Source organism: Phycomyces blakesleeanus (assembly GCF_001638985.1).
Source record: "Phycomyces blakesleeanus NRRL 1555(-) unplaced genomic scaffold PHYBLscaffold_7, whole genome shotgun sequence".
Classification (NCBI taxonomy): domain Eukaryota; kingdom Fungi; phylum Mucoromycota; class Mucoromycetes; order Mucorales; family Phycomycetaceae; genus Phycomyces; species Phycomyces blakesleeanus.
In genome coordinates, this window is record NW_017265140.1 from 741,610 (window position 1) to 755,385 (window position 13,776).

Sequence of the window (13,776 nt, forward strand, 5' to 3'; positions counted from 1 at the left end):
GTTTTATAAAGTCAAATAGACTTTTATATCAATAATAAGCTGTTTATTAAAAGCTTTCTCTCTCTCTCTCTCTCTCTCTCTCTTTCTTTCTTATTTTTACTTTAAATCGAAGCTCAGTTAACCATATAAATAGTTAAAAATAAAGTAAGAAAAAGAGTTCATTCATTCAATGGGTAGTCAGCTATTTGTAATTCACAATAGTTGACATATGTTGAATAAATGTATATATAATATAGTATAATATAATATACTACTGTAATATACTATATTATATAGCAAATATTAGGTTCACAAGAGCTCTATATATAAAGCATACATATACAACCTTGTAATATAGTCAGTAAAATTATACTTGTTATATTCACTAGAAAGATCATCTGTTATGGTATAATAGGACTTGTATGTAATTCAATTATATGTATCGACAGCAAGAAAGTTCCTTTTTCTTTGTTCTTGTGGGAAAAAAAGTGTTTTGAAATGAATCCCTATATAATTTGAATTCACAACACGCTTTGTACTTGCACAAATACATGCTTAAATTCCATACACAAATAGACAGATATATACGTATATTTTACAAGTGCTACAGAATATATATCTTTGTGTATTCAACTCAAAAGTGACCCTGATCTGGACACAATGGTCACATCACCAAACACAGGTATAATACTAAACCTTTGCTTGATCCTTAGAATAGTCCAGGTTACCCCAGTAGATGTACCTCAATTATCCAAAAGTAATATCTATATCTATATATAAATGAAATGTAGAGAGAGAAAGCAAATAGTATAAACAACCTAGAGAATATATTTGGGTCAAGTACTAATGTCAGTACTTGTTCTCGATTGACCCGATTGACCCGATTAACTCGAGGATCTTGACTTCCAAAATAGCTGGAGTTATAACTATAACTTCTATAATTATGGCTATAATTATGGTTCTGCATATAATTGACCCTTGTCTTTTTTTTATAAGATTTTGGACAAGGGTTGTTACTTTGGAAAGGTCCAGATCTAGTGGCATAATTCATCTCACTCAAACTTTTTTTTTGTTTTCTATAGCAATAAAACCCGTTGGTATTATTCATTCGACTTAAATGTTCTTTATGAAGCACTCATGATAGCTCTGAAATATACTCATAGCAATAAGTATCTCATAGAGTGAAGCAGAGTAGATTTTAGGAGAAGAAAACCCACACACACATAATCTAAGCATAACTGTAACTGTAATTGAGATATCTACATTTAGTAGCAAAAAAGAAAGAGAGAAAAAAGAGAAAACAAACAAGTTTTTACCTATTAATAAATCACTGTCTACTATAGTTGGTGTGGACAGATTAAAAAGTTCAGAGTTGGTTCAAATGTATATTCGATAAAATTGTGCTCATAATATTATTTCTTCCATCAAGAAATATTTTATAGCGAATTCTTCTAGGTCTTTTGAACTATGGCATATCTCTTCCTTAAAAAATTATAATCTTCTTCTTAATTCAATTGGCAGTGGAAGAATACTAACCAGCTAGAACTTTTTAAAAATTTTGAACTTTGTTATGAAAATTCAAAATAGGTTAACTTTTTTGTTTTTAAAAAAAAAGGAAAAATATACATTACAGCTTAAGTTTTTGAACTTTTTAGTCTGTCTACCCCAAGTTCTCCTTTTTTTCTTCTTTATTACTTGAGGCTGAAACTGAGACGAGTTGGATTTAGGCTCTAGACACTTTTTTAGACGAAATCGTCTTAAGAATTGAGACAACCGAGATATTTCTTGAGATCAAAGCATTTGTGTTGTTGTTGGCTGAAGCTATATAATTGAACCAAAAGCAATGCTCACTTAAGATGTATCATATTTAACAGCTGTATTGGCATAGTAATCACCTTTGTAGATAGTGGCCATCAAATAAATGCTAAAAAAAATCAATTGTCTCGAAAAATGTCTTATTTGGCTCAATTTCCAAGATGATTTCCTTTGATTTTTTTTAAAGAACTGAATCTAATTAATTATACCGTTTATACATACACATACACATATTTATGTATGTATTAATATTAATATTAAATGAAATTCCCTTGTGCAGTTTTATTAAGAATTATGCGCATTATACTTTGACAGAATAAATGAATTGAACGAAAATGATGGTTGATATGTTCATAAACATATACATATATTTAAAAGCCTTTGTTGCCTTATACTGTCAACCAAAAAACAGAAGGCCAACTGTGGATAGATGTATAAAGCATATAAAAAAATCAGTATGAAGGGATTACTTTGTGAGCATCTATAAGATATATACATTGTAATAGTCTATAAGGCTCAAAACCAAGAATATTCTTAATTAAGTCGATTATTTGTTTGTTGGTTTTCAATACTTACAAAGAGAAGAACACTAGACACACAAAACAATTTCTTTCTTTCTCTCTTGCCTTGTAAGAACATATATACTTGTTTCATGTCGTTAGAGCTTGATGATATTTCTGAGATCTTACGTGATTTCAATAAATTTATTTAGACTTTGTCATGAAATATTTTGTGGAAACTCTACTTTGAGACCAACAGAATATTAACTTCTTTCTAAAAAACTGGTCTCATAATTGTAGGATATGTCAAAAAATCAATTAATAGCGAAGAAAATAATATATATATATTCGTTTATTAAACAAAACGTTCTCTGATTTAAGAGAAAGATCTTTTGGTAACCAAAGTATTTGCAAGTGTTGTACGCAGCACGAGTTAGCTTTTGTTTGATAGAGACTCGTATAAAAATAAAGAAAGATTGACAAAGGTAGATACTAATGGAGACGTTCAAGGTGGAAAACGATGGGCATCTTCTATTAATTATTATCACAATATATTAAACTTAAATTTACTTATATATTTGTTAAAACGTATATATGCATATATATATATATATATATGAGTACATAAAGAAGTATATATTGCTCTTATAGGCTTTTCAAGATTAACGACCAGTAGTGAGGATATCAAGCTATTCCTAAATTCAAGCCACTAAATCATTATGAGATCAGGTCAGATGAAGTCCATTACTAAAAATGCATATCGTCAGAACAACCCTCAAATATACAAAAAAATAATCAATAAACTATAACACACCAATTCTATTCATTTTTATGATTCAATTGGAACTTTTAAAGGAATCCAATAAACTTCTAAGAAAATTGACTGTAGAAACAATAAACTTGTCTCGAAAAACATGTGTCTTTTGTGAAAAATAACACTGATGGTATTCAAAAGTGTCTATACTTTTGATGGAACATAAGAAATGATTTTGTAGGATCATCCTTGTAGAAAATCTCGGTGATTATGCTTTCAATAGCTTTGAGTAAATCGTTGGCTTTTTTTTGTCGTACTACTGATGGTAGAACATGCAAATTTTCTGTTCGCGTGCGATAATCACCACTTATATTATAACAGATAAGTATGATGATTGAGTGGACAATAGAACGGTAAAGAAGAAGACAAGATATATATATATATCTTATAAAGAAATTGATTTTAATGATTGGCCCGTGTAACCAGATATCCTAGATTATGCAATTAAGAGCTAGATGGTTGTAAGCTTATATGGCAGTTATTCACGTGAGAAAGTAAAAAAATAAATAAATAAAGAGCAAGATAATTAGCCTGAAGATTCAAAGTTAAAGTTGATTGTGGACTTCAGTTTAAAGATATAATAAAATAGCCTTTTCTTTGATAAGCTTTACAATTGATGTCCACCAAAAGTGGAGCACGGTAAAATTATATCGAAGGTGAGCTCTCTGAATGTTGGTGAGCACCAGGAGAAATACCATTGGAGCAGTGATGTGCTTTTTGTTGACACACAAAATAGAGAGTGGACAATATAATAGACACAATAATGAACACTATATATTGGGTTTGACAAAAGGAACAATATATTAGCTTTAATTGAACATTTGTAAAATCGTATCCAACATTCCATTGATGTTTTTTCTATCTTATATATCTCAATACATGAATATATATAAGCATTTTGACATTTTACCAGAAATTGGTAATCTTATTGTAAAAAAAAATGAGCAATTTGTTTTCAAAAAGCAGGGTAAATTAGCTTTGAATACCTGACCAAATTAGTCTCATTTTTCTGGGTAATCTATCCTCACAAAAGTGGCTAGAACCTTTAAAAATTTGGTAAATTGATAGTGGAAGCGCTGTATATTAATTTGGTACTAAAGATGGCAATGCAGAAGATGATCTTGAAGATGTTATAATTGTATAATTACTATTACAGCAACAACATTAACAGCAGCAGGAGCAACAATAGTAGTAGTCATAGTTATATGAAATTCGCTTTAGATTATATTTAAATATTCATGTCTATGTCAAATTATGCTTCCTAATTAGCACAAATGTATTAATGTACACAAGATACTTACATTACTAGGATACATTGTCAGTAGATTAGTCAGTTGCTTTTATATAGCATTACAATAATATACGTATAATCAAATAAAGTATCATTATATTCGATTGCTGTATAGCATATATATACATATATACACATATGCTCTGACTGCAGATAGTCTTGTACGGAATACATAACAGTTGCTTTTTAACTATAATAAAAAGAGCTTGTTTTCTTTAGAATTGAATTAAAGTGGTTTAGTTTGCCATTTTGAAACATATTTAGGGCATTGTTATTGTTATTACTGACATTTACAGCCAAATGAATGTTGATTTATTGTTCTTATCTTGTGCCAAGATTTATCTTATTTTATATATATATATAAAAGCAATCATTTGGTCAAGAGGACTAAGCCTTTTAGCAAATATCACTAGAAAACAAAGTAAGATCTAGTGGATTCCTATTTATACACTCCTTTGTCGTCATTTCAAGTGGTTGAGCCACAAATCCATTTATTTAATGAGAAAAGGATAAGAAGCCAAAAAAAAGAAGAAGAAATAAAAAAAAAAGCCTCAGGGCTCTCTAGATTTAATCCTCAAAGGCTTCTTTAATAAATGATTAATATATTCTTTATACCAATACTAGTTATCAAAATCAAAAACTAATTCCACCAAAATGAAACATAGTAATAATGATATTGACGGCATTCCAACGATAGTTTATTGTGGACTTCAAATATATATATATAAATTTAAAACAAAATGGAAGCAATCTGAATGTGTACCAGCAAAAAGACTATCTCTTTTTGATGTTATTCAAACTCACGACCAATAAGAGTCAATAAATGCAAGGGCTTAAATTGAAAAGGGGAGGACAGGAGAGACCAATTGAGGGCTATCCAAAGAACACAGACACACAGACACACAAAAATCCCTATTTTTATTAATTTGCTTCTGTTTTAAATTATTTATATAACTCTTTTCACTACACTCCTTTTATTTCATTTTTTTTTTTTGGAATTTTTACTTTTCCACCCTCATCTCACCGTGACTACCCTTCCAACGACCATCCCTTCAAGTCACCAGCGACAGAGATCTCTCTCAATCAAGCTGGATAGACAAAGTCATTGGATCAACACCATGATGAACCCAACTAAGAATCGCAAAAGTCTGTTCATCAAGTGCAGTCTAGGAGCCATCAGTCTCCTGCTGTTCCTATGGTTATTGGTCCCGACCGCCCGACTTCCCTCAATGCCATACACCATCCAAAAAAATACTGATTCGGGTACTGGCACAGGTACAGTAACATTCAAACCAAAACAACAGCAACAACAACAGTAACAACAGCATACCAAATATACCACGTACCGAAAACTAATGAGCTCTTTTATTTTTACAAAAAAAAATGTAGATGCTCCATCGTCCGAGCATTGTTCTACCCCTCACCCGGGCCGTCCTTTGGTTCAATATGCTGTAATGATCGATGCAGGCTCATCTGGCTCTCGAGTACATGTCTATAGATTCAACTACTGCAAAGAAGAGCCAGAACTAGAAGACGAAATATTCGAAATGCTTAAGCCTGGCTTATCTGAATATCCTGACGACCCTGTCGCTGCAGCAAACTCACTCAAGCCATTGATGGAAACTGCTGTTTTGAGTGTTCCCTCTGAATTACAGCACTGCACACCAATCGCTGTCAAGGCCACAGCTGGCCTGCGAATGTTGGGTGCAGACAAGAGTGCAGCTATTCTTGAGGCAGTTCGTTCAATGCTTGAAAATGAATACCCCTTTCCTATTACTCCTAATCAAGGTGTAGAAATTATGGAAGGCCGTGATGAAGGTAAATATACAAATACTTTGATATATATAGATATATATAAGCACACAACTACAAACAAGAATATTTTTTAAATAATAATGATAATAATTAGGTGTGTATGCTTGGATCACTGTTAACTATCTCTTGGGTAAGCTCAAGAGATCCGCCGGTGCAAACTCAGCCGCTATCTTTGACTTGGGTGGCGCATCAACTCAGATAGTATTCGAACCTACTTTTTTGGACGCCAAGGAGACTATTGTGGAAGGTGAACACAAGTACACACTTGACTACGGACATGCCTCATATGCGCTTTATCAACACTCTTATCTTGGCTACGGCTTAAACGAAGCCCGTAAGCGTGTCAAACAGGGCATTATTGAGTTGTGGGAGGAAGAGGCATTAGCCACACGCAAGGTGTTCCATCCCTGTCTTCCTGTCAACCACACAGAGACCGTGCCTTACAAAGCCGAAAACAAGACGGTGACAATTGAGTTAACCGGTACAGGCGCAGGCCATGCTGCATGTCGTGCAATTGTGGAACGTGTGTTCAACAAGGAAAAGTCCTGCGAGCAGCAGCCCTGTGCATTTGACGGCATGTACCAGCCACCCCTCACAGACACTTTCAAGGATCGAGATCTTTATGTCTTTTCTTACTTTTATGATCTTTCCCAACCCCTGGGTATGCCTTCAGAGTTCTCTGTGGCTGAGTATGGCGATGTCGCACGTCAGGTGTGTGCTGGTGAGACCGATGCATTCAAGCATGTACCCCAAGCCGTTTCTTTGCTCGAAAGCACTCCTGATTATTGTCTTGACCTCACCTACACTCACGGACTCTTGCGCATTGGCTACGAAATTCCCCCAGAGCGCCTGGTGCGCACAGCCAAAAAGATTGCTGGAGCAGAGACGGGATGGTGTTTAGGAGCTGCAATTGCTATGGTCGATGGTGTTTCTGTATGTAGACTGTAACAAACGAAACAAACAAAAAAAGAAGCAAACAAATCATCATAATCAATATCATCAACATCATAATTATGATTATGTTTTCAAAGAAGACAAGTTTGATGATTTTTAATTCTTTACAATATAGACAAATTAAAATACCAACTTATTTATTCATTCATTCATTCATTCATTCATTTACCCACAAACACACACATACACATGTCCTTATTTTGTGACACACAAAGTATCGAGATTTTGTTTATTAAACCCACATTCGAGAGCAGAATGGTTGGTGAATGAGAAAAAAAAAGAAGCAAAAGAAAAGGAAAACAAGCTATGGATAACGAATATACAAGAGGGGTGATAAGCAAAGAAAAGATAACTAGATAAGTAAAAAAAATATAGATAGATTGAGAGGCAGAGAGTAAGAGATGGTGATAGAGGTTCTAGTGAATAAGTTGTAGAAGAGAAACAAAGATAGAGAGAGAGAGAGAGAGAGATTCTCGCATATGTGTTATTTGTTCGAGAGAGAGAGTGTGTATTTTTTTACATGATGCGATGGATTGGTTGGGTTGCATTTGGAGACGAGTATTTGTATCTACGACGGGTTAAGACTAAATGAGATTGGTTGTACTTGAATACCCACCCAATGCTTCTATCTGTATTTATATATATAAATACCTCCAATTCTTCTTTTCTTCATCAAGGTCATCTATATGAATAGCCACAAACGGGTCGGCTTTAGGTGAACCAGCTAGAGACGAACGTTGGCGACTATGTTTCTTTTGTTGTCTATAAAGACTGAGACAATGTGCATGCATACTTGGGGAATTCGGCAAGTTATCTTGGAATTGCTTTTCGTCTACACTGGTACTCTCTTCTGCACACTCTGGCTCCTGTTGGTATTGGTATTGATGTTGATGTTGATATTGATGTTGATTTTGGTAGTCCTCGTTGTTATACTCTATCTTGCACTTATTATTTACGAGATTATTAGTCAGCAGGAATTCATTGAGTGACTCGGTGAGATCATTTGGTAGGCCTTGGTAACGATTACAGCCTGTGGCCAGAATACATAGCACACGCTGGATCATACGCGTAGCTGTGCGACGACTGTTCTCGTCTTTGACAAGAGCCATACGGCAGTAAATCGTTGATGCATTGTAAATACAATTCACAAACTGCTGGCAGACGCACCATCTATACAATTGATTGATCCTCTCCGCCAATACAACAATACGGTGAGCTGCATCGGAGCAAATGGCTTGCGATCGATCCGATGTTTGTGCCACGTATATTGCGGAGAGTGGACTATCGGATCGTTGAGAAAAACGAGGTGATGCTTCTCGAGAATTGGATGTTGTGGTAGAGGTAGAAGAAGCTGACGAGACTGTTGGATTTAAAAATGTTTTGTGAAGGAGTAGCCATTGGTGCTGGTACTGTAGCATCAGTAGCAAAGCAGATTGGTCGCGTATAGCCTGTGCCTCAATTGGCTGTGCACAATTGTTAGAATCGTGGTGTGTCGCACCTTTTCCGTGAGATTGCTGGTCTGCTGGTCCTGTTGCTGCCCCTGCTGATGCTGCTGAAAACGCCGTCGACTGGGGATCTACGCGGAAATAGTCTGGAGTTCGGTCGTACCACTCGGCCAATGCGCCTTCGTGCGCTTGGACGCGTTTGGCCCACCTTGAAGGAAGTTCGTTTGCCAATGGAAAAGTATGCTGTTGTCTTTTATACTCCTCGACCAGCGAGACGATTCGTTTGTTGATTTTTATGAGTTCCAGCTGATGGACAAAGAATTCTTCTTTGGCCAGAGTCCTATCATCCAGGTCAGGCATCTTTTTATTGAGTTCAAGTATTTCGTAAAGGTCAATGTCCCAATTCTTGTCGTCAAACTGTGAAGGTTCACCCGAGTAAGTAGACAACGTAAAATCATTGTAGAAAAGGACCATAGGCAGCTTCAAGTATTTTCGGCGTAAAACGGGATCAGTAGGCAAAGTCGCACGTTTGTGCATTCCAAACTCGATCATCATCCGCATCGCAAGACTAATGTAGATGCGTGCTTGGGAATAACGTTTGCAGAGTGTGCAAAATATACTAAGATTCTCAAGAGTCTCGATTGTAGTGCAATCTGGAGCATCAAAAAAATCCATAAGAGCATCTCTTGCACGGTCGTAATAATAGCATGCAATCTCGTGAGCATTCGCACAAATATTTTTTTGGTGGCGTATTCCATGTAAAAAGACTATTGCGAATTCAGAGTCAATACACACTTGATTGCGTTTCGGATCGCCTGATCGCTCCCAAAAGGATTGTACATTGGCTGAGAATTTCGGATGTAAACAATCCCAATAAATTTGGCAAATGTAGTTGAGTACACTAGTGGAAACATCTTTAGTGAGACGAGCAAGGTTCATGTCGCAATGTTTATAATCTTCGAGGCAGTACTGAGGTCGTTTGAGTAGAGCACCTTTCCAGTAGTCGGCTGCATCTGGGGTATCTGGTTCAAGTGCCAGGGACATTGTGTTTGTATTTGAGCACAGGACGATGTTGTTTTCATCGTCTTCGTCATCGGGTGTCCATCCTGGTTCTGGATTAGATAGCAAGCGGATCTTTTGGACGGCATCAATGAGTTGTTCGATTGAGGTGATGTTTGTTTCTAAACGGAGGGCACTGCCTGGCTGAAAAGAAAGGGCCCATTTCATCGGGTTGTCGGTCTGGAGCTCGTCATTCCCTAGCACACACAGTTCTTGCGATATAATTGATGGTATAGATGGGATTGATGAGATTGATGGGATTTGTGGGGTTGACGGAATTGATGGCGGAGGAAGTGGTGAAAGCGAAGAGAGAGATGACTCTGGTTCGGGGTGCAGGTGTTCTTGCTTTTCTTGCTTTTCCTGGTCTATCTTCTTGCGACGTTTTTCAAAATGGTGAGAAGCCTTGTCAAGTTCTTTAGTCATCCTGGTGAGTACAGGCGTTGTCTTTTCTATCCAGGATTCAATTTCATAAAATGTGATCTGTAGGGCTTCCATTTCATCTTGCTCGGTCTTTTTTTCTTTGGTTTGTGCCTTTGGTTTGGCTTTCTTTGGTGTCTTGGGTATCTTTGTAGTCCCGTTCTGTCTTCCCGAAGCGGCCATGTCAAACAAAAACATGAACCGTACTTTCGCACGACTAGAACAAAACGATGAAAGAGAAGTAAAAAAAAAAAGTAAAAGAAGTGAGAGAAGTAGGAAAGCAAAAGAGGGAAAGAGGGAAAGAGGGAAAGAGAGGGAGAGAGGGAGAGAGAACGTACGCACGGTGTTAAAACCAAATAAAAAATAAAAATGAATCAATCAACCATATTTAGAAATATACGAGTCCAAAAAAAATAGACTTTATTTCAAAATCCGTACGTTATGTCCCTTTTTTATTTTTTATTTCTTTTACAGGGACTAAATATTTCTGATATCCAAACGTACAATTTTTTTTTTTTTGGTTTTTATACACCTAAATCTTTTTCAATTGGCTCTTATTAATACCCATTGAAATTAAACAACCCGCCATCTAATTTCCTTTTGATCACTTTTGATGATACCATCTTGGAAACAGATCAAAATTTAATTGTTTCAGGCAATGGTGTATTAAAACAATATGGAAACAATAGTACAGTAAAAGAAATAGAAAATCTAAGTAAATATAGCTCTAGATCGAAAAAGAAGTTTAAGAAGAGCCAATGTATTCCTTTTGAAAAATGGCAAAACTTGAAATAAAACTCAAATATACTTTTAGCATTTTATATCATAGAATTGAAAGTATGGCAATTAATATTTTGGAAAGGACAAACTTTACAAGCTGTTCATCACTTCATAGCGTTTTATTATTCCATGCTCTTTGAGATGTCTCAAACGAGCATTGAAACTTCTTGCTGTTGGAAACACGTCTTACTAAAAGAGGGTGTACGGAAAGTTCTACTCCACCACTCCCATCACTCTCAAGGAAGACATGTATCTCTGCTTCTTCTTCTGGATCCATTGTGATGCTGAGTATGACCAGTAAATATTAAACAAAAACAATGAGATATAATGGCATAAAATTGATATGAAGACTCTTTGATATCAAACTTTATATACCTCCGATTATATAGGTTCCATCAAGACATGGTCTCCTTCCTTCATCTTCTGAGATCATTTCTTGATATGTCTGACTTAACTTGAATACTCTGGCGCCGTGGAAGCTTCCTGAAAAGACCAGCTTAAAAGATAAGTACTCAATTATATATTTGGATTAAATAAATATTACCTGGAGCGCCAACAGAGATGCAAAGAAATCTTTTTTCATGATCACATATTGCCATCAGGCTTATTGATGTATTGTTTTCACGATCGATGTATCTGTTTTCATCTACTCTTGGCTTTTGTATTTGGATCAGTTTCCTATCGATAGCTCCAATGACATCTTTCAAATGCTCGTAGCCACTTCCATTAGCGCGAGAAGAAAAGCCGTTTGCAATCTCTCTTTGCTTCTCAATTATGGATGACCGGGCAATAGTCTTGTTAAGCAATTCTCTTGTAATTGTGTCAATGAAACGTGCTATAAACTCATGATAAGACCCGTTGCTAACACCAAGTGTAGCTTTGGCAATTCGGTAACCGAAATGGGTATTTGTAAATCTCCACAAAGCAACAGCCACCTGCTGCGAGACATCCCATTTATTTTCCCGATCATTCTCAAAGCCAGAATATGCAACAGTGCATTTGAGAATATTGGCGGGATTCTCAAAAGTTGATCCGAAGATATTGTAGTGGGGCTTGAAGCTACGCTCCTCCGGTCCCTTCGATACTCAGGTAGGGGTGGTCAATTGTCTACCAACGGTAGTTTCCTTGGTCCGCACATATACGAGCTACAAGTCTTTCTTGGACCTTTGGAGACACTTCCAGTGTAGACAAAAAAAAAAGAAAATGGTTTTGTTGATCAACTTCATCGCTTTCGAGGTTTGTTGCAAATAAAGCTCGCGGATAGCTCAGAACACCTCCGTTTTTTGTTATTCTTCTTGATTTCTGTTATTATTTGTAAAATTTTGGCTTGAGGGACAACGGTTTCTTGCTTGCTTCATGATCAATCCAGATCTTCAACACCGGATTGATTATCTTCAAAATACGCTTTGAAGTCCTTGGATAGCTTTTGCTGTATTCAGGGTTATCGGTATCATATAAGCTTCAAAAAATATGAGGGGACAAAAGTCAAGATTTTCCGAGGAAACTGTTGAGAGCAATTTATTTTATGAAGGCTTAGATATAAAAGCAAAAGAAGAAGAGGAAAAAAACACCTTTTTTTTTATCGTGCTTTTGAAGAAAATTGTACCTTTTGAGTATAGCATTTATTAAAGCACCGATATACTATCACGTGCAAGGTATCCATATTTGTATTTTATTGTATTTCTGAATGCAGATCAATCTATATATTTTTCTGATAGAGCAAACAATCTGTGGGTATCTATTAAAAAAAAGAAAGCTTTATTATTTGAACGAATTTGTATTTATGCATTTATCCCACTGATATTTATATGATGTAGTATACATTTATGATCTCAATAATGTACAAGTAAATAGGTAAAAGAAAAATAAATAAAATTCAACAAGCGTAGAGGTAGTGTTCAAATGTAAAACTAGCTTTCTCGGAGGGAGGGATATATTAGCCTCATTTGTTTGTGTTTGTAAGTTTTTATTGATGTCGAAATAAATAAATGAAGAAGTAACCTTCTCAAAAACTCTATTCTAAACTCCCTTTTATTTCTCACAAACAAGTTCTACAGTTAATAGACATTTCCAAGGGTGACCTCTTTATATAAGTGACCATATGCATATCAATACGCTGAATTCAATGGTGATATATTATCTGCTTCTATAGAGCTTTATCTCTTTCACGCACTCTATGCTACAAAGCCTGTTTGTTGTGCTACACCAAAATATTTATACACAGCTCCCATCTAGAATTATCTGACTAAACAAGACACATGTGGTCGAAAACCCGGATTGTGTGTTGTATAACATATGGTTACTTTGAGACATACCCTTGTGTATATCAACAACTCTTAATAAGCTCATCTTGATGCTCTTACAGCTTAAATAAAGTCTTTTGTTTAGAGCCAGTACCGTGCTTTATACTTCACTAAAGGAAAGGTTAAAAAAAATACGCGCTTTCTGGTGAATAGGTTTGGAAATAACATATTCTTTATTCAAATAAAAAAAATCCCCGCAAAAACCCCAATGAATTATCCATCTAAAAGTACATGTTACTCACGACTTGAGGCTTTAATTGTTTGGCTGTAGAGTACTTTTATATCTCACTAGCAAACTTTATCGCGTCTAGCTCGAGCTCATCTCCAAAGCTGAATAACCTAAAATTTACATGCCCATTCTCATCTGAAATAATATCAAGTCGCTTGTAAGAGCTGCATTTTAAGGTGCTTATGTATGCGGCAAAGATATTCATCGACTATAGTGGCGTGTACACAAAACGGTTTTACTTCACCGCAACCGATTTCACAGCCGTGATAAGTGTATATCGAACTATTATAATAGAAAGCAAGATGTTGAAAACGTGTAAATACAAGCTTCTGAATAAAGTTAACCAAGGACTTGTTTATAAAATTGTGCTTTGAC

The 13,776-nt window shown here is 35.6% G+C and overlaps 2 protein-coding genes across 2 annotated transcripts; one reads left to right on the top strand and one right to left on the bottom strand.

Moving 5' to 3' along the window:
• The first annotated feature begins 5,418 nt into the window (after positions 1-5,418).
• On the top strand, positions 5,419-7,319 carry PHYBLDRAFT_123874 (hypothetical protein). Its single transcript, XM_018428959.1, has 3 exons — positions 5,419-5,674; positions 5,789-6,217; positions 6,309-7,319. Exons 1-3 carry the CDS (start codon positions 5,518-5,520, stop codon positions 7,160-7,162), a joined length of 1,440 nt encoding a protein of 479 aa, XP_018293451.1. The 5' UTR covers positions 5,419-5,517; the 3' UTR covers positions 7,163-7,319.
• A 365-nt stretch (positions 7,320-7,684) lies between these two features.
• On the bottom strand, positions 7,685-10,272 carry PHYBLDRAFT_166658 (fungal-specific transcription factor; the record flags this gene model as incomplete). Its single annotated transcript, XM_018435456.1, has 2 exons — positions 7,685-7,793; positions 7,820-10,272. The coding sequence occupies 2 exons, from the start codon at positions 10,270-10,272 to the stop codon at positions 7,685-7,687; spliced, it is 2,562 nt and encodes an 853-aa protein (XP_018293452.1).
• Between the last annotated feature and the right edge of the window lie 3,504 nt (positions 10,273-13,776).

Bases quoted from the DNA above. Each gene is read 5' to 3' on its own strand.
- PHYBLDRAFT_123874 (XM_018428959.1), top strand. From the start codon at position 5,518: ATGATGAACCCAACTAAGAATCGCAAAAGTCTGTTCATCAAGTGCAGT. The intron at 5,675-5,788 runs GTACAGTAACAT...AAAAAAATGTAG, and splicing joins TGATTCGGGTACTGGCACAG to ATGCTCCATCGTCCGAGCAT. The intron at 6,218-6,308 runs GTAAATATACAA...GATAATAATTAG, and splicing joins TATGGAAGGCCGTGATGAAG to GTGTGTATGCTTGGATCACT.